General features: G+C 36.8%; 1 protein-coding gene across 1 annotated transcript; it reads right to left on the reverse strand.

Annotated features, from left to right (window-relative positions):
- Positions 1-19,989, reverse strand: LOC140136788 (uncharacterized). Its single transcript, XM_072158382.1, has 9 exons — positions 19,366-19,989; positions 7,552-7,939; positions 6,252-6,505; positions 5,649-5,825; positions 4,107-4,425; positions 2,355-2,524; positions 1,904-2,087; positions 1,155-1,329; positions 1-188 (listed from the first exon to the last, which is right to left on the reverse strand). The coding sequence occupies exons 1-9, from the start codon at positions 19,654-19,656 to the stop codon at positions 26-28; spliced, it is 2,121 nt and encodes a 706-aa protein (XP_072014483.1). The 5' UTR covers positions 19,657-19,989; the 3' UTR covers positions 1-25.
- Positions 19,990-21,420: the final 1,431 nt, after the last annotated feature.

Below are 21,420 nucleotides of genomic sequence, written 5' to 3' on the forward strand. Positions count from 1 at the left end.
TACGCAAGTGTGAAATTGGTTGTTGTCAATGTCCTTTTCGGTCAATGTTGGTTCTTTTGCTTTTGGCTGGTATTTCTGGCAGATATTTCTTGATTGACGTTACGTCTGCTATGATGAGACTGCCATCTGATGGTAGGAAATCCATACCAAGAGGGTTCCACAAATCCGACACAATGCAGCCAAGTAGTCTGTGCCACAAAAGAGATAATAGGAAAAAAATACACGAAAATAATTAATAATTAGCTCGGTTTAGAAAGGGGATACACGTCGAGATAGTGGAAACTCGGTTCGAGCCATATTCGTGAGTTAATTCTATGTCGTCGTGAGTTCGAATCCCTGCAGCGCCGATGTGTTGCACTTTATCTTGCCCGTCTTATCCCTCGCAGGTGCACTGCAAGGCGGCTGTTTGGATGAGCCACAGGCAGAAGAAGCTAAGCTCTCATGCATGCTTCTTTGTGAATAATTATGCGAAATTATTATGATGTTACATTGTGACAGTGAAATAAATACATCTGAACTTTTAGGCAACTTTCCAGCTTCAATAAGCCCAATCGGCATTGGAAGTTTGCAATGCATTGTAGGACAGTTTTTGCAGTTTTAGGACACTTTGTCCTTTGACCTTTCAGAAAATTCAGAAATATTGGGTTTTTGTGCGTACAAAATATAATCTAAAATGTTTTACAATATTTAAAACAAATATAAAAAAATATTAGTATTTTATAAATTAATTATTTGGTATTTTTAATGATCAAAATTGTGACAATAATAAGAAAATTAATAATAATTACATCAATTTTCCCGATATGTCAGAGGTCAAAGTGTCCCAAAACTGCTCTCAAAAACCGGAAGTTAGAATGGCGATTGGGCTTATTTACAAAACGGTGTTAACCTTATCGGTACCATCTGAACCTGATAAAATCGTACCTGCTTCGTATACACTATGGACCAGAATAGCCTCATCCCAAATGGCATAGTCCAATAACCTCAATTACATAATCATAGTGCAAACTTTGACCTCAAGTTGCAGAGTATGTGTGTTTGTACCCAAATCTTCAAAGATCATTCAATGAATGTATATACAAATGTATTGGGGGTTAAAACTGTGCCCCTGATAGATGAGCATGTTGTAGATCCTAGTGATAGGGCCTACGTACCTTCCTTCTTTGGTGTACTGCAATACCCCTCCGAAGCCAGGAGCTGTACTGTGAGTTGATATGAAAATGAAGTCTTTGTCAGCGCAGACACCAGCTGCTTTGAGACGCTTACCATCGAATACCGGATCGATGTTCAATATTGAATGACCCTCAGTAGTAAGAACTTCAACATTACCTTTACCAAAGAAAAAAAGTCATCAATATAATGTAAATATATTAAAACAGGTCCTATATTCAAGATGTTGACCTATATAGTGGAACCATGGCCACAAATTCACTAAAATAATAACGTCTCGATTTTGATCAACTGCATTTCGATATTGTAAAATAGTGGCATTAGACACAAAACTCTAATGGATGTTTCTTACAAACGTTCACAAAGTATTAAACTCAACTTTGTATAATTATGTACAGAGCACAAGGACTGGAGATGTGTTAATTTGAATTGGTCTTCAGGTAGTTCGAATTAATATCCAGACGTTTCGGAGTCAGCTGTAAGCAGGAAAGCGGACCATACATAATTCATAGACACTTTCACGGAAAGCGAGCTTTCTACAAGTTCATTCTGTGTCACTTGTTTTGGATCTCCGCGCAGTGGCAAAGGATCAATGTCCAAAAACGTCTTTTGGAAAACTCATGTTTGAAAGCGTGTGATGTAACCGTGTTACCGTCAATATTTACGAAGTAATCCTTTCCCCATGTTACCACAGGCAAGCTTGCAATTTTACGAACGTCCCAAAAAACCTTACCTATGATGTAGTCCCCAACAAGAACATTGTCATTAGCCCCGATAGCCATGCACCAAGGTTTGTTATGTAATCTTAACGTCCTTATATGCACACCGTTATTCTCGTGAACACTGACAACGCCCCGACCACGATCACCGACGAGGATTTGGTTTCGTGAATCTACTACAACACAACAAAGATCCACCTGCAGCGTTTAATGATAAAAGAATGCTCGTCAGTTGAAACACAGACTGTGAACAGTTTATGGTTGAAGACGAAGCTAAATGCCTAAGAAGAACGTCGAAATCTTAATCTTAAACATTATAAGATTATAGAATGTTGTCAACAAACCTATCTTTCAAGTCACCTTTTGCTATATATGAAAGATATGAAAGCTGAAACATCGAAGAAAAAAAGACAACACGAATGGGGTTACTTTATCTAGAAAACAACATTTAACTGATAAACTTACATCTCGTTTTCGGCCACCTTTGCTACTTCTTCCAAAAGTCCCTCGAAGACTTCTGCTGAGGCGTTTGTTTGATGACCGATGCTTGTCCAAGACGCTGAATTCGTTAAGGAATTGTCCTCGACGATCAAATATTTTAATGAAGCCCGTTCGGTCGACAACTATGAAATGTCCTGTACAAAAAGGAAAACGAACGTATAGGAAGCCTAAAATAGTATCTTTGCAGTAATTTAGAAATACAATTGAATACGTGAATTCGGCCCAAATATTTAGACAACTCTTTCAAATACTTAGACGACTCTTTCCAGAGCCTCCATATCTTAAGTAGATAAGTAGCAATCTACCATTGGTACCCTGCAGACAAGGCGCAGTCTACATGCATCACTTATAATAGTAAGTCGGAGTTCATCCTGATGAAACCTTGTCAGTATCATAGCTGACCGACGGCGAACCAATTGAACCCCAATTGTTAATACGAATACCCGTCGTAAAACATATTGAGCATAACAAAACATCAAAGGTAAACGTCGTGCGGGAGCAATGTTCAAAGGCCAAAATGCCCAATTCTTTTTTCCCATCGGCGCTTGGGCCAAACCCCCTGTATCGGTTCGTCATTCCTCCAGTACATCACTAGAGAAGTAATTCATTGGTAGAGCACCAGCGCAGTCACCTTCGGAGCCTTATTTCACCCTTATACCGATGAGCACTCCATTATAATGCCTCTTTGAATGTGTCTTGGGAAGTATTTCTTGAACTGCATATCTCCTTGTCTTGGGTAGGCATCAATCGATTCTCTGAGGTCTCTGGACTTAGGACCAGACTCTGGTGGGTTAAACCGGTTTTAAGTGCGCACAACCGCCCGCTTCCATCAGAGATAGGTTTAATTAAACCATCATCAGAGATTGGGCACTCCATCCTACTTTCAGGCTAGGAACAGCTGGTATGAGTGGCGTAAACCAGCGTGCTAAGTCAATGCCCCTATATTACCCAGCAGACCCTTGAGCTAGAGTCAGCTGAGCAGAGCTTGCACTGCTTGAACTGGGATGTGCAATGTCATTACGGACAATGACTGGTCACAGGAATAAAAATAAATAAATACATTTCGGTATTTATATAGCGCCTTACCACAGATCACGGAGTGTTCAAAGCGCTCTAATTTCGCTGCTATGGTGAATCATCACAATCAGATCGCATCAACTAGGCATTGTGCAGCCAGAATAGCGCAAACCTATCCGCACTTAGATTGTAACATCCACCATTTATCTGTGCAGCTCCCCAAATTCCATTGGGTGAAGGAAGTTTTGATAACCAAACAACTAATCACCGATTTTTTGAAAGCAGGAGGAAACCGGAGATCCCGGAGAAAACCTGCGAGAGCGAGCATGGAATCGGGATAAACCAAGTGCACATGAGTCCTTGGGCCGCGCCGGGGCTTGAACCCGGGACCTCAGTGGTGCAAAGCGAGAGAACTACCGCTGCGCTAACTCGCCCTCCCAACCTAGTCTTACTATCAGTTGGAGGGGTAGTTCATTGGTAGATCATAATATGTCTGTAACTTTTATACAACTCGGCAGGGAGAGACAAATTTATTGAGGTAACGTGCGTTGCCTAATAAAGTGCACAACACGATAGTACCACAAGCTTTCGAACCCACAACCTTCCGATCATGAATCCAAGCTTTTATAATGCGCCACCACATGTGTCCTCTAACAGAAAGACAAGCAATTTGCCAACATTGTCGACGTTAATACTTACCGGTACTACTGACAGCTACATCACTTGGTACATGCATCAGGTTGCCATATCTTCGTGATTCTGCAACCAGCGAGAATTGATAATGCCCATCTCTTCCGTACACAGTCACACGTCGATTGGTATCATCGGCGACTGCAATAAGACCATCAGCAGTCGTAGCTATACCTTTGGCAAATCGAAGCTCTCCTTTACCTTGACCTTCTCGGCCAAATTTCCCGACTAAGTTCCACGTCGATACTTGTGTTCGTTGTGTGACTACTCCTAGCTCAAAGGATACGTTAGGTTTTGGATGAGGCTCGAAGTGCAACGTGCTGGGTACCTGTTAATCGTATTGAAAGATTTGGGAAGATCTGTAATCACCTGTTTCAAATTAGATCCTTAGAGAAGGTTACGCGGCAGAAAAAAGCGCGCAGTGATTTATAGTGCGCTATGCACAGGCACAACGCCTAGATGTTGATCCACAAGCCTCAGCACACTTTACTGGTTGTCGCTGACCACTACGGCCCACATCATTCCATAAACCATTGAACAACAACACAGGGACTTTGCAGCTTCAAGAACGCACACCCGAGACATTCCACAAAATTAATGACCATCGCAACCAGGATCAGCTTCACGAGTTTCGTACGGGTTACAACGAGACAACAAGCAGCAAGTTCCTTGTCTAGGGGAATTTCAAGCTAACTCAATTTTTCCACGAGAACGTACTAGCCATCACCAGGGTTATAGTAGTGTTCGGTGGTTTGAAACCGCAACTTCTGGCACCATAGTTGAACGCCTTAACGATTGAGCTAGCTTGACATTTTGTTGAATGACAATTGCAGTCTTGATATTTGGGCAAACAACAACCCAACATAAATTGGACAAAGATTATCCCTAAATAATGCATAATTTGTGCATTAGTCAAATTAACTAAAGTGTTACCCAATAATGTTGATTTGACTCAAAGATGGGTATACCCGGTATCATAAAGCTGCTTTTGCTGTGAAAAGATATACAATTTGGTGGAACAATAGAGCTCCATATACCAATTTTATTCATGTATATATATGGAACGCTATGGATAGAACAATGATATATATATATAGAACATGCACGCATAGCATTACAGTTGACTACACATAGGTCGACAACATCAGTTCTGTCTTGGCACATTCATCAGAATTGTGTATTTGGAATATTTAGAAACTTTTAAAATGAATGGTATTAAACCCACATACAATTTGACCTTAAAACGTTTACCAATTAGCCAGATTTTCCCGAGACTAAATTGTTTTTCTGTTACGGAATACAGGCTCTGATAATGTTTGTGTATTACTCAAAAACAACCTGCTCGTATAATCTTTGATATTTCTTCTGTTTCATTTAGGATTGTTTTTTTTACTTGATGTGAGTTCTGTAAAGTGTGCTGAGGCTTGTGGATCAACGTCTGGCGCGTTGTGCCTGTGCGTAGCGCACTCCGCTTTTTTCCTCTTTCCTTTTTCTTGGCAACAGAGTTATAATTTTACATCATAATCAATAAAGAAAACGTATAATGTCTACCTGATCACGTGTTGGTAGTGGTTTGGCTTCTAGTTTGGCACATTTATCACATAGACTGGTCATCTTGTCCTTGAGTGCAGGATAAAGCGTTAAGAAACTGTCATCTCGAGCTTCTTCCGTAATCTGATGCAGGACTTGCATTAAACTTTCCACTTCATGTTGATCTTGCTCAAGTTCCTACAGATTGAAGGCATGAAATAAAATAAAGGAATAAGCAAAATAGTCAACAAGTGTAATGGTTAATACGGTAGTAAAGAATATGGCTTAGAACAAACACTTGGCTCTTAATTTTGAGCTACCATTCAGGAATTATGTGCACACTCCTCGTAGAGAGGTAAGAAAAATTGCAGGTAGCCTACAGCTGTGATTATAGTTAGCGTAGGCCTATATCCATTTTGGATTTTCAAAACACAATATAGTTAACCATTGTTTATTCCGTCATTTATCCAGCCTGGAAACTTAACATCTTTCAAATTTTCCTAATCTGCGCATATCTTGCTTATTTTAAAGGCCATTATTATAATGATTGGCAGTCTGATTTCATATTTTGTGAATAAAAACTAAAGTAAATCACTGCATTTCAAAAAGTGCACTTTAACCTACCGATTCGCCCACACTGGGAGCACCGCCCAACACTGAAGACTCGTATTCATCGATTTCCTTCAGCAGACGACTTTCTGCTTCCCGAATTCGCGCCACTTCTTCGTCTGCTCGTCGCTTTATCTGTTCCTTTATACTTTCACACTGTTTTCGCGCTTCTTTATAAGTGCTCCCTGTTTGAGTTGAGATGCGTCTTAATCTCTCGGCGCTGTCACGAAGTTCAGTTAGTTTTAGACGGATTGTTTTTCGACGTTTACCTGCAAGTTGGTAAGAGATTATTTGTAGATGTTGTCAGCTTAATTTATACTCCATCGCTGAGCGACGAGGGATTGGTATTGACCAGTAAGTTAACGCGCTTTCCCCAACGCAACAAAGATTGCGCTACCCCATTAGCTAGAAACCAATCGCTCGTCGCTCAGAGATGGAGTATAAATTTTTAAAAGGTAACGTTCTCAGTTTAGGTTGATGACGTATAGAGCGCTATCGAAATTCGTGTTATATGCCCGGGATTTATGCCTAATTTTTAAGCATCACTAAACTTGTATCTACAATCAAAGAAATTAATGTTGGCACACTCTGGCATAATAACTGTAAATCGCTGCTCCCCTCCCCCAATTCAATGTTGATGAGAGCAATTTTGACACTGGGCTCTCCAGTCTTCCCAATATTGGTTGAGGGGGAATGGGGAGGGAAGGGGAAAGGGGAAGTGCTTCTCATCAAACATAGTTATACTCACGGTTGTTTGATGTTTATAGAATTGGCTTCATTATTAACTAAATGCAAACTATAGATGGCGCTATTTATCCTAAATCATATTTCTTTATTTGCCAGGGTTAGGGGATTAATACTGCCATTAAAACAGCTGGAATAGGTGAAACAAGCAACGAGGAAATTTTATCAACATATTTTATCAAACAATAAAAGGAATTATTTGTATTACAAGCTTTAAGAGTAATTTCCAGTAACTAAATAGCGCCACCAATTTTGTCATTATTAGATACATTTTATATACGAAAATGCTTAAAAATATACTATAAAAGTGAATAATTTTGTAAAAGAGGGGAAATTAAAGTTGAGAATGACCCAAAAGCATCTGTATACATTAGCATGATGTCACTTTTAGCTGTTTATGCCTAAAATTTGGTTGTACATTACGTTTTGTTTGAAAAGCTAATAAATGATCCCATCAAACAACCGTGTACTAATTTCACTGCATGAACTCTCAGAGCAGCAACGAAGAGTTCCAGTATAATGTCAAAGTGTGCCAACTGAATATTTCTTTGATTGTATTTTGTAGGCCTACCTGCGGCATCCCGAGACTCCGTGTAAGTATGCTCTGGTTTAGTATGATTAATAACCGTACAATCGCGGCATATATGTTGGGCACAAGTCTCACAATAGAAATGTGCAGATTCTCCAGGATGTTGTAGACATTCGGTAACCACTCGCCCTTTGGTTTGGAAAACAGACCCAGCCGGGATAGACCCATTGCCACTACCGTGTTGAATATCGTCCAGCGATACGATGGTATGACCCTGTAAGGCACCCACATTGTATTGCATATGAGTAGTGTAGCATGCCTTGCACAAAAATTGTTTACAGTCGATGCAGCGATTGCTCGCACGACGTTCTTTTGCTGCTCCGCACATGCCACAAATTGGCCAGTCGCTTTCTGTAATGGCGAATAGTTCCTGAAAAACAAAATTGAGATGACAGATTTTGTAAATGTACGAGTATTAAAACAAATACCACAATGTATTTCAACAACGCACAAGGTCGTAATGAAAGGTAATTCCTGTAAAATTGTGTCTTCACTAAAATTAAGGGAGAGCGTGGCGCAATGGTTAGGGTACTTGCCTTTAGTGCATGAGGTCCCGGGTTCGATTCCCGGCGGTGGCGATTTGCTGGGATATTGACTTGGAAAAAACAGTCTGAAATTAATTGGCAACTTCTGTAGATTAAATTCAGACTTCCGCTCTCCCCATGGTTCATTTAGAATTGGGTAAACGAATCATGAAAGTACTCCGTCCTTCGGAGGGGACGTTAAGCCGTCGGTCCCGTGTACAGAGAGCCATACCTGTACATGTATCTCGCAGCCAGTTTCGAAAAGAGTAGGGTGTTAACCCCTGACTGTTCCCAACCCGTCCCGGTGTTCAAATGGACCCCAATGGAAATAAGCTTCAATAGAGGCTTTCTTGGGTTATCCAGGGTTGTCAAAACCTGAACAAATCAAATTTAAAAAAAGCGCTTATCGTCAGCAATGAAGCATAATAAGGACGCAAAAAGACACATCCTGTTACACTATAAACTTTGAGTGAGACAAGGCTGCAATGTCAGGCACAACTATTACTTAAGTTACGTCAAACAAGATATGTCCAATCAGGAATTTATATGCTGATAAACCATGCACAATCCATCTGACCACCACAGGTCCCGAGACTGCTGGCACATTCTCCGATAAAGTGTTCAAAATGCCAAATTTGTGTCGCCCGTTGTCTCAAGTCATATTCAGACTTGTTTCGTCAGAAAGAATTGACTTTTATTAATATAACTTATACTTGGGAGTTAGTTTGTAAAATGGGTGGAGCTATAGGTTGTAACATCAATTGTTCAAAAAATGGAAATCCACTAAGCGGGAAGATATCTATGTAAAGTACAATCACCTTAGAAATAGATTGTCCAACCTGCTTAAGCGAGCTAAACATTCCTATCTTGCTTCTCTTGCTGATGGTGATTCTCACAGTAAGTGGGTTTTTTTTTGGGACATGTGAAGTCATTATCTGGTCGCCCATCCATTCCTGATACCATGCAATACAATGACGTTATTGCTGATAGTCCCCAAGACATTGCCAATCTTTTCAGTTAATTGTTTGCTGAATGTTTCAATCCTGGACGACAATTTTGTTGAAAATCACCCATGCATTGTTTCGTGTTCTGTAAACCATTAAAGTTTACGATTCTGAATGATTTTCATGAATTCTTCGTGGTATGCATTTTGTCATTCCTGAGACTAAACTTGAACACTTTATCGGAGAATGTGCCTGATCCTTCTGGTAGGGCACAACATGCATAAAATTAGCACAGGTCCTGCAGACTGCCCTTTTCCTCTGATCACGAAATAGTGACCGCTGCCAGCCAATGCTTGATTCACAGATTAGAACAGCTCAACAGATAGGTCATGGTTTAGTCCCGGGGGTTTAGTCTAGTGCTCTATAGACAATTTCGGCGCGGGAATTTTAAATATAGCGTGTTGAGAGCCGTCAGTTTTAATTCATTTTTATTGTCAATATGAATTTGTTTAAAATAAAACCATGTGATTCGTGCTTGATAATTATTTTTCTAACATTTAAGACAGAATGTTGTGATAGCCGTACACTTCCTTTGAACCTGACTTACCACAATTATGTTGGTTAAGTTCAAATACTTAGACGTAGCATAGGTATATGTACTATGTACTATGTATATGTTAAATTAATATACAATGGAATGCTATTGAACGATTCCCTATGTTACGATCCAGTAATTATGATAGAATATACTTGAAGGTGGATTTGCATTTGTTATGTCAGCAAGGTGCATGTACTCATGATACTTTAAACTGCATTTACAGGTGACCTTCATGTATACAAAATTTGGAATAATGCGGCGTGTGAAAACTTCGATATTTTGTCAAGGTTAACAAAACAAAATATCAAAAAGGAGAACGTTTGTACCTTGTCATTTAGCGTGAGTGTACATTACTCTGTAATCATTAAAATGTAACGGAAATAATACGGAACAGAATATTTTTTCAATTTGCAATCGACAAAAATATGATCAATAATGTAGTCAATCAAAGAGATTAATCAAAATCTGCGGGATTACTCTAAAACTTTTAAGTAGATTAATACGATCTATAAGCAATGTTTAATGTAATTAACTATATGAATGTATAAACCTTGCAGATCATATAAAGCATATCATAAGATGTTAATCTTAAAAAAAAAAAAGCGCAGTAATTTATAGCGCGCTCCGCACAGGCACAACGCCTAGACGTTGATCCACAAGCCTCAGCACACTTTACAGGTTGTCGCTGACCACTACGGCCCACATAATTCCATAAATTCCATTAAACAACAATTCAGGGACTTTGCTGCTTCAAGAGCGCACACCCTAGACATTCCACAAATAACCTTCGCAACCAGGATCAGCTCCCCGATTTTCGTACGGGTTACAACGAGACAAATTAGCAGTAAGTTCCTTGTCCAAGGGAATTTCAAGCTAACTCAATTTTTCTACGAGAGCATACTAGACACCGCCAGGGTTCGAACCCGCAACCTCTCGCACCATAGTCGAACGCCTTATCGATTGAGCTAACTTGACTGCTATACTCCCTTTTGTCCCACTTGGTTGCTTCTCTGGTTCAGATAACATTAAGGGTATACGATGTATTGTTGGTCGAAGCAGCCAAAACAAAAAGTAGTTCGCAGCATCTTGCGAATGGTAAGTGAGCTTTAGCACAAATTACATTGCTCAATTCGTAGCGAGCGTGTCGAAGAATTCAAATATCACAGATATACTTTTGTAGGTCCTGCGGTTCTTGAGTAATGTTGTAAAGAGGGCTGAAACAACAACACTTTTGTAAAACATACGTAACTCATTAAGAACAATAAATTAAGCAGGTTTTCAAAGTATATGATTTGTAGAATGAATTTTTGCAAAACACCAAAGTGTTATTTTTCAATAATATATTGATTCAGATAATGAAAATCTATTTTTTGGCTGCTTCGACCAACAATACCTCGTATACCCTTAATTAAATCAGAGAAGATGAGAAAAGAGATCCCCGGCGGTATCAAAGTGATGGTAACCGTCAGTTCCAGTGATTTAGTTTCAGAATCCAAGTCAAACACTGAAACTCTCTTTGGTGTTTGTATTATCATTACATGATTGTGGCAACAATACAATAATGTCAGTGGTTTGTTTCTACCTTGTTCGTTTATGCGACATATTAAAGTCTCATTCAGTGATCCCAGCGAAAGTGTAAAAAAAAATGTTTATAAATTGCTTAAAAGTGAAGGATAAGTCATTCAAATTGTCATTTGTTATGTTTGAAATGACAAATTTTGCAAAAAACAAAGAAAAAAGCAGTATTGACGACCATTCAAATACATGTAGCTAATTTATATACTGCCAGTATATAAATTACAGATTCATGTAAAATGCCTTATTTTGTCTCAAATACACAGCTTTCGGCTGAACCACTAGCAGGCTATGTTAGCACATCTATAACAATGACAAAGGTACCAAAATAATACTGAATTTGTTACTTTTGTCCGGATGAGCAAATCACTGAATGGGCCTTTAAATGGTTGTCTAGAAGATAGATTACTTCATTATAGCGCAGTGACACACTGTTATTTTGGTTTGATGTCAGTCTGGTCCGCATTTGCCATGCAACAAACTTGAATATTGTTATAGTTAACTGTTATTCTGAAAACAATAAAATGGGACGTTCTCGAACCAACCAATATTCTCCAGTCCTAAACACATTATTTCTGATATGGTCTCAGTTTCTCACCATACCCTTTATCTAGTACTTTTATAACGGCACACGGACCCTGACTACTCTAAACATCTCCCCATTTGCATATGGGTGGAGTGAGACAAACAAAATAAAGTGTCTTAATTGTCTAAGGACACAACACGTTTGTCAGGGTTTGAATCCACAAAACTCCGTGATTATGGGTCTAGCCAACCAAGGTAAATGGCAGTATCTAATATATAACATGTCTATTACTTAATTATATATATGTTGTGTTCTTACAATTGCTAAATTGGATTCAAAACATGTAGGCCTATGTATAAATTAGGTCTATATATAATTATAATAAGGGCGACTAATTTTACAGATATAGCAAAACAAAATAGCCTAAACAGCTCTACGGATTCCAAACCTTCACATGACTGCGACGCAATCCCCCCTTACATTGTGCATACATTAGATCTGATTCCTCCCCCCCCCCCTTTTTCAGAGGAAAAAACCCATTTATTCAAGTTTAACTGAGGTAAACATTAATCATACACATGATACGCAATGATACATGATACACACGATGAAATATAATTTCATATACACAGAGAAGCTCTCACACAACGCTATGCAAGTACAAAACCTCAGTCACATCGCCATGCAAAAACCTCTCCGTGTGTATGAGATTCTAAATCTTATTCTCTACAGAGTGAATTGAAAATACCCCATCTTTTATAAAATAAACCAATATTATTGTTACGTATGTAAATATATTTTTCTAATTTATAATGATTTTGCAATTCTTTTTTGAAAATGTGGATCGAAGGGTTATTTTCTTTCATTTTCATTTTATATGAAATCTGCATAACACTAGAATCAAATCCAAAACAATATAGCTAGGACCAACGCCAAAACGCAGATTTTCTTTTTTTCCAAGAGAGATTTATATTAACTTTGTTCTCGATCCACCTTTTCACATCATCCCAAAATTTCTTAACCACACGACAATCGCAAAACATATGAATTAAAGTTTCATTCTCCTCCAGACAGAAGGTGCACAGACTGGAATCTTGTATCTCAATTTTAAATAAAAATGAGTTTGTACCAAGGATTCTGTGAATTATTCTGAATTGAAACCACCTGAGTTTAGTACTTATTGTACATTTGAAGGGTGTATTAAAAATAACAGGCAATCTTGAAGGATCAAATGTAGCTTCAAGCTTTTCTTCCCATTTTTGTACATATTTACGAACAGTTGGTTTTCTCGAAACCAGAATATTGTATTCTTCTGGAACCCTTTCTATCTTTAAAGAGAGCATCAAAGTGAAATGGAATAGTGGGGTAAACTAAAGTTGTCACCAAGTTTGTCAAAGAACATGAAATATGCGCATAAAATCCTCCAACAAGAGGAATTCCCCTCTCTCATTTGATAGATCATTTACAAGATCAACACCATTACGAACCCAATGCTGGCAATACAAACTTTGTTTACCCACTTTAATGTTTTCATTGTACCAAAGTGAACTTTTCAGTATCTCCTGTCTGGTAGTTGGTTGATGACAGTTAGAAAAACTAAACCATGCCAAAAAATCATCTTTCAAAAATTGATTCAGATCTGATTCCTAGAGAATTTCGTGACCCCAAATGTTTCTCAGACCCATTTGGCATAGCGATCATATTACTGATTTGATTTGGCACCGTGCTCATTATATCAACAATATCAATAGGCTATTACAATACCATTTCTACAGTAAGGTAAACTTTCCTGGCTCCGGACCTCCTCATATCGCGCTGCAATAGCATGCAATATATATGGTCAATTCCAGCGAAAGCGGGACAAAATTCTCTCTATGTTAACTTTCCACTTTAAAATGTCATTAATAAAGGAAATCACGTTATTGATGGAGCATATCATGTCACGTCCAATGTGCTCTCTTTGTGCATATAGGCCTTTACTAGCAAGTCATACCAGGGGACAAGTTATGATAGCTTAAATGAATTGGCGTTACCCACGAATCCAAAGATAAAGCACCATATAATGTCATTGAATGTCCTTCAATCAAAATGAAATTATTACCGTTAGAAAGACGTTTGCATGATCTCTCATCATATGTAAAACGATTGAATTCCACCAAAGTTTTTGGCTAATAATTTTGTTACCCGCGTATCAAAAATAAAATGATCGTTCTGAAAAATGTTAAGTGAATATGCCATAAATGACTATATCATGAAACGAAGTTTCGTTCTATAATTCTGAGGTCCAAGTGATTATTTTATGCAAATACGTTTTACCCATAAAATTCCATAAAATCAAATTTGACGTTACCCACGTATCAACTGTTACCCACGAGTCCAGCAAATATAATTGCCAAAACTTAAATTAACATTTAATGACTTTGGACACTGAATTTAGTTTGACAAGCGCTTAAAATTGTAAATCGTAAAAATACGTTCACCGCTTTAAAAAGAATCTACGACGGTTTAAACTTTTGTTACCCACGAATCCCGAATAGATGCTAACCTTGAAAAACAAGGAGATTGTTTATTTTAAGTTTAAATCAGCACATAGGCCTATTCAAGCCATGGGTATGCTATAATGTTTACAGTACTTACAGTTTATGCACCTAAGAAACGCAAACCCCAAACGGTACTATAGTACTTATAGCTTTACCCACGAATTCGGCGTTACCCACGAATCCAAGGATTTACTCGTAAATTATATGTTTCTTATGCATCTTAACATTTTGAAAACATGCGAAATAGGTTCCAAAACAGTCCTGTTTAATAGCGTCCTCTTGAAGGTATACTGAAGCTGTATCATGAAGTTTTGATTGATTATCCTAAATTACCATTTTTGGGTAAATGTAATTGGCTAGAGAAACGGGAATCATTGAAACACAATGGAGGAATAACCGCATGATGGTTTCCAACCTTCTGTAATATTTTCTATTTTGCCGCTTACCAATACATACCTTCAAATATGTGTTACCCACGAACATTTTGGTTACCCACGAATCCCTACTTAAATTATAGTTAACAATGTATTGATAGTGTTTTTAGTACATAGGAACTGTCAAACACGATTTAATAGAATATTGCTGCATGAAAATATGGAATGATTTTACTAAAATAATAATATAAAACTGTTTGCTCTGTCTATTTGAATTTGGCAACTTCATTATTCTCACAATTTTATACCCAAAATGCCATAATGATCCATTCTAAATATTCCATGTAGTTTGTATTTTGATTAAAATTCATTTTAGTGCCATTGCAGCCTAAATTATTGACATACGGAAAAGTATTTTTTATTTTTATTAAAATTTTTTTATAGGAATTGCTATTTTCCAGACGCTGTTACCCACGAATCCATCCGAGATCCTCATCCTGCGACGAGATACAAAATCTAACTTTATATTTATATGAACCATTTATTCTAATCTTTCGAAATAATACAGTAATGTTAAATGACAGCCACTTTGGAAAGAGTTCGAAGAATTGACACAATCTTAACTGTACACCTGGTTCTTTCCTAAAATTTGTAATAACCAAAATATTTCTTTGTAGATATATGTAATAAAATTCTATTTTACGTTCAAAGTCTTCACCGATTTCTAGTGTATATGAGTCACACATAAAATATTGAAAGATATTAGAGAAAGTGAAATTTTATGGCGTACAACAGGTGAAAAAGGCTTGAATTCGTGGGTAACATGCATATGGGCATTTAACACTTTATTTGGTCTAGCAAGAAAAGTCATTTTTCAATCCGATGGCACTTCCACCTGATGATTCACTAGATATGATCGTCTCATTTGATAAGTCTAGAATTGAAAAGGAAAACATTTTCAAAATGGCCCCCAGAGAGAATTTTGTCCCGCTTTGGCTGGAATTGACCATATACGCACCCCAATATACCCGCAAGTTTCACATTTAATTTGGAGAAGACTGAGCTGATTCAAAAATATAAAAAAATATCTGCCTTCTAAATAATGATTTATATATAAACAAAATATCTGCTATGTTATTGTATACCGCATCCCCACCGGACTCGAATACTGGGACCAAAATAAAAAAACTTTGCGATCAGATCGATTCAAAAACATAGCCACCCAAGTTAGAAGACAGTTGTATCTGATGTATAATAGGCCTATTATCTTTATACAGTATAATACAAATGCAGGGTTATTATTGACAAGGAATTGTCCAGTCAAATTGAGAAAAAACTTTGGCTTGACTTACTCCCGATTCCAGAAAAATACAGCACTATTTTTTAGGACTTAAAAATATCCTCTTTTGCCAAATAAAACATATATTGATACCCAGCAAACACAAAAACGTTTAAACATGTTTTAAACGGATCATATTTTAGTTTTAGTAAAAACGTTTTAACACATTAAATGTCGGGTTATTATGTTTGGTCATGAAAACGTTTTTAAAACGTTATGTATACGAAAACATACTGTAACATTATTTTTAAAATGTTGTCAAAATGTTATTGTAAAATATTTGCAAACATTTTTGCCAAATTTTTCAACAGTTTTCAAAAAATGTTTTTATTTTATGAAGACGTTTTATACCCTTTATGTAACCTTTATATAACCCAACATTTAAGTGTTTTCTGACAACCTTTTCTAACATTTTGCTAATATAAATGTCTAAAACGTTTTGTGCTTGTAAAAGCCGACGATCAATTCAAAATATTGACCTTTCGTCATGTTCGTATTGAAGATATGGATTTTTCCCCAAAACACCCAAAAAATAGGTTTAGGTCTTTTTCAATTGATCGTCGGCTTTTCATCCCAGCTACATACACTTATTTAAGTACGTATCATTAGATTTATAAAGTAAACTTCGAGGACTGTTACGGTATATATCAAAAACTTAAAAATGTCAAATTTGAATAACTTGTCATAAAATTTGAATTATATGGCGAATTTCAAAAAATCAAAATTATTTGATTTCAGAAGGGCATTCTTTGGATTCAGAATGCAATTCGATATGTCTGCATGACATGCTCTCATGTCCCACCATAGACCCTAGAAATTATAATTTCTAGGGTCTATGGTCCCACAAAAATCCTGTCCAAACGCTCATACTAAGGTGGTACTACACCCCTTGATAAATTTATGACCATTTTGTATATTTCTCAAAAAATAATAACACACTGGTAACAAAAGTTATGTATATTATAGGGCAAGGAATACAGTTACTATATTTCAATGACTCAAGACAAGCGATAGGCCTACGTTAATTTAGAAAAGAGATACCGCTAGAATGTACCCCATTTCTTAACATTATATAAAATGTGCCACTTGTCTTAATCACAGAAATTTCAGTAAAGTAATTTCCTTGCCCCTATAATATACATAACTTTTGTTACCAGCGTGTAGTTATTTTTTGAGAAAAATGCAAAATTAGTCACAAAATTTATAAGGGGTGTAATAGTACCACCTATAAAGTGAGGTATGAGCGTTTGGACAGTATTTATTGGGACATTAGAAACATCAGACATATCGAATTGCATTCTGAATACGAAGAATGTCCTTCTGATATCAAATAATTTTGATTTTTGACATTCGCAATGTAATACACATTTTATGGCAAGTGATTAAAAATTGATATTTTTGATATTTAACAGTACGAAGTAAACTTTATAAATCTGATGATATGTACTTAAAGTGTATGTATAGTGGGATGAAAAACCGACGATCAATTGAAAATTTTGACCTTTCGTATTGAAGATATGGATTTTTTCCCCAAAACACCCAAAAATTAGGTCTTTTGGGGAAAAAATCCATATCTTTAATATGAAAGGTCAAAATTTTCAATTGATCGTCGGCTTTTCCTCCCAGCATTTAAGAATATATCATTAGATTTATAACATTTACTTCGAGGATTGTTATATATCAAAAATGTGAAAAATATATAAATTTAATAATTTGTCATAAAATTTGTATTATATCGTGAATTTCAAAAAATGAAAATTATTTGATATCAGAATGACATTCTTCGTATTCAGAATGCAATTCGATATGTCTGATGTGCTCTCATGTCCCACAAGAATACCGTCCAAACGCTCATAATAAGGTGGTACTACACCCCTTGATAAATTTATGACCATTTTGCATTTTAATAACACACTGGTAACAAAAGTTATGTATATTATAGGGGCAAGGAATCCAGTTACTACACTGGCATTTCAGTGACTCATTTCAGTGACTCAAGACAAGTGATAGGCCTACGTTATTTATGATAAGAAAAGAGATACCGCTAGAATGTACTTCATTTCTTAAATATATAAAATGAGCCACTTGTCTTGAATCACTGAAATTTCAGTGAAGTTATTGAATTCCTTGCCCCTATAGATAATAACTTTTGTTGCCAGTGTGTAGTTATATTTTGAGAAAAATGCAAAATTAGTCTCAAGATTTATAAGGGGTGTAGTACCACCTTAATTAGATATCAAAAAGGGAACAGCTCAATTAGTCTCCAGCAAATACAAAAATGTTTTTAAAACGATAAGCGTTTTTTGATTTTAGTCCAAACGTTTTGAAATGTCGGGATTTATAAAGGTCATGATTGTTTTCAGATTTGCAAAATATTATTGTAATATATTTTGAGGCAAACATTTTTGCAGAATATTTTGTCAACACTTAAATAACATTAAGGTGGTAGCCAATTGTGTGCCTAGTTTTGCATTTTCTCAAAAATTATAGCGCATTGGTGACAAGTAAGATATGTATATTATAGGGGCAATGACTACAACTACTGCACTGACAATTTTATTTCAGCAAAGACAACAGTTGTGGAGTTACATTCAAAAATGAGGTAAAACCAATATTTGATCAATAACTACCTGTCTTGAGTCACTGAAATTACAGTGTAGTAACTGGAGTCCTTGCCCCTATAATATACATAACTTTTGTTACCAGTGTTTTATTAGTTTTTGAGAAAAATGCAAAAATAGTCACAAATTACCACCTTAAGGCATGTAGAATGTATTGCAGCAAATTTTCAAAATTGTTTTTGAAAGTTATAATAACGTTATATACCCTTTATTATACCCTTTATATAAACCGACATTTAATCTTTTTCTGTATAACGTTTTGTGCTTGCTGTGTCGAAGATCATTTGTACAAAAATGGTTTAACTTGGGGTTTTGGCATTTTAAGTTAAGATTAGGATTAAGGTTATGGTTAGGGATAGCATTAGGATTATGGATATGGTTAGCCTTAGGGTAAGGGTTATGATTAGAGCCCGGGTTAGGGCTTAGATCATAGGTCAGGGTTGGGTGAAATATAGGCTGAGGGTAAGGATTAGGGTTTATTATAATTTTATTGGATTTTGTAATAACCCGTAGGACCATTGGATCACCCCGTCAGTCCGAAACACCGTCAATCTGAACCCCCGTCAGCCCGAAAATCTAATTGAAAAAGACGCCAACCCTAGACCTAAGCCCAACCCTACCCCTAATCCTAACCCTAACTTAGATTTTCGGACTGGCGGTGGTTCGGCTTGACGGTGTTTCGGACTGACGGGGAGACCCCGGACAATCGACGGTAACCATTATACCCCGGGCAAAATACAATGCTGGTATCCTACCTGCTTATGTAGTTGTGTTTCCTGTAGAAGCTGGTTCATAGCCTGATTATCTATTAGTCCTGAGATACCCTTGCTTGGCATTGACGTAGGCCGTCTGCAGGAAGGACATGATATATGCCGTGCTCGAGGTGAAATCTTGATCAGCAAACAGCCCTTGCAAAAAGTATGCGAACATGCTAAACTTTTTGGCTCTTGGAATCGTTTTCTGCAGATTGGACAGATGACAAACTCTTGAGCGAGTTTGAAAAGTAGTTCTTCAGTAGTTGGTGGAATACCTGATATAGCTGCCATAACTCAGCCTATGTGTCTGGTTTGTCTATATCCATTGGGTGTGTCGATGTACCAACTAAAATGTAGGCCTATATTGTCATGCGATGCTTAAATATACTTCATGAGCTATAAGCTTACGGCTCCAACTTCAATCAAAATGGTCATACTATACCCAAAGTAATCTATATAGTTGTATATATCCCCAAAATGCTCATCATGTAAGCATGGCAAGTACCACTAACTTAGCTTTAAGAGGAAACTCGGCACTGTACATTTTCTGACAAGACAAACTTTTCTGCATCGATCAGGTAGAAATAATTTTAATAGTCAAGCAAGCGTGACAACTCAATATAGGTGAGATTGTTTCTACCCGCGCCGGTATTGTCAATAGCATAATATTGCATTGAATAAATACTATGCCATAAGATATGGGCGTACTCAGTTGATCGTGAATTTGATATTCAGTAAGACCACTGACCCGAGAATTGTATGCATGTGCGAATTGTAAACTATAACTTTGAAGTCTGTATTTACTATTTTTATTTGGTGACCTGACATTCTTTTGTATTTAAATCAAATACACTAACTTTGTTTATTGTGTCTGTATGAGAGACTCAATATTTCGCTTTTAAAATTACAAGGCTGTGTATTTGGTTCTTAAAACAATATTGAAAAGAATGAAATTGAAATAAAATGAACATCGAGTAATTAATTAATTTTAAGTAAGTAAGTAAGTAAATAATAAGCCATATAGTACTTGATCACAAACTACTTAAAAATATCTCATTAGCTATAATTTATGCACAGAATTCTTTAATTCTGTGAGTTTATATCAAAAGGCAAAAAGTACCATGTCTCTGTTATATATGAGCTCATTTAGCCTTAAGTGTCCCACTTCATGACTTAACCCATTGCCAAAATCACAAGAAATTGATAGGCCTATGGTCAAGGGGAATAATAATAATAGCAATGACAACTTCAATAATTCAAGTTTATTTTCAGTGCACAGTGAAGCGCAGTGATTCTTATCTTCGAACACTCAGCTTTTTTTTGGTAAATAAAACTATAAAATTGGTTCTGTTCATATAAAAAAAAAAGTGCAACCCTATAGGCCCTGTACGAAATTTCAATAATCAAGTCAATGAAAATAGGAAGAGGGCGGTATATTACATTGAAATATACTTAATATATCTATTGACACCAGGTTTTCATTAATTTGGATAAACTCTCTATACTGGCAGCTACTGGCATGGCATGGCATTGCTTTACGCCACGGAATCGTATTACGCCCCCAATCTTACTTTTCTTGCTCAGTGTAGATCCTACCGGGACATCCCAGTACTGGAAAAACTGCACTACTACCACAGTTGTCTAGTATTATGTTACAAGTCGTTGCTTTTTATGGGCCTTGCCATTTTATATGTTAAGTCTATTATATGGAGATGAAGCTTAGAGAAGGCTGGAAATGGTGCTATATAACCACATTTTAGGCGCTTAAAGCTCATTTAAAAGAACCGCACACAACGTTGTTACAACGCATGTATATAATAAAATATACTAAAACACAAAGCACCGATAAGACGTTAATTGCACAGTTGCAACAAATTTACATCAAAGCAGATATTTGATAAAAAGCAAAATAATACTTCTATGCTACTCAAATTTGGTATATACTCACCGGAGCGCTTTCACCGGGTCAACCGTCGTCTTCAGCGGATGTTTAATTGCTCTGAAGATTGTTGTTGCTAGTGATGTAGTACTAGGCAATATAAACAATCTTCAGAG

The sequence above is a fragment of the Amphiura filiformis genome, chromosome 17, assembly GCF_039555335.1.
Source record: "Amphiura filiformis chromosome 17, Afil_fr2py, whole genome shotgun sequence".
Taxonomy (NCBI): domain Eukaryota; kingdom Metazoa; phylum Echinodermata; class Ophiuroidea; order Amphilepidida; family Amphiuridae; genus Amphiura; species Amphiura filiformis.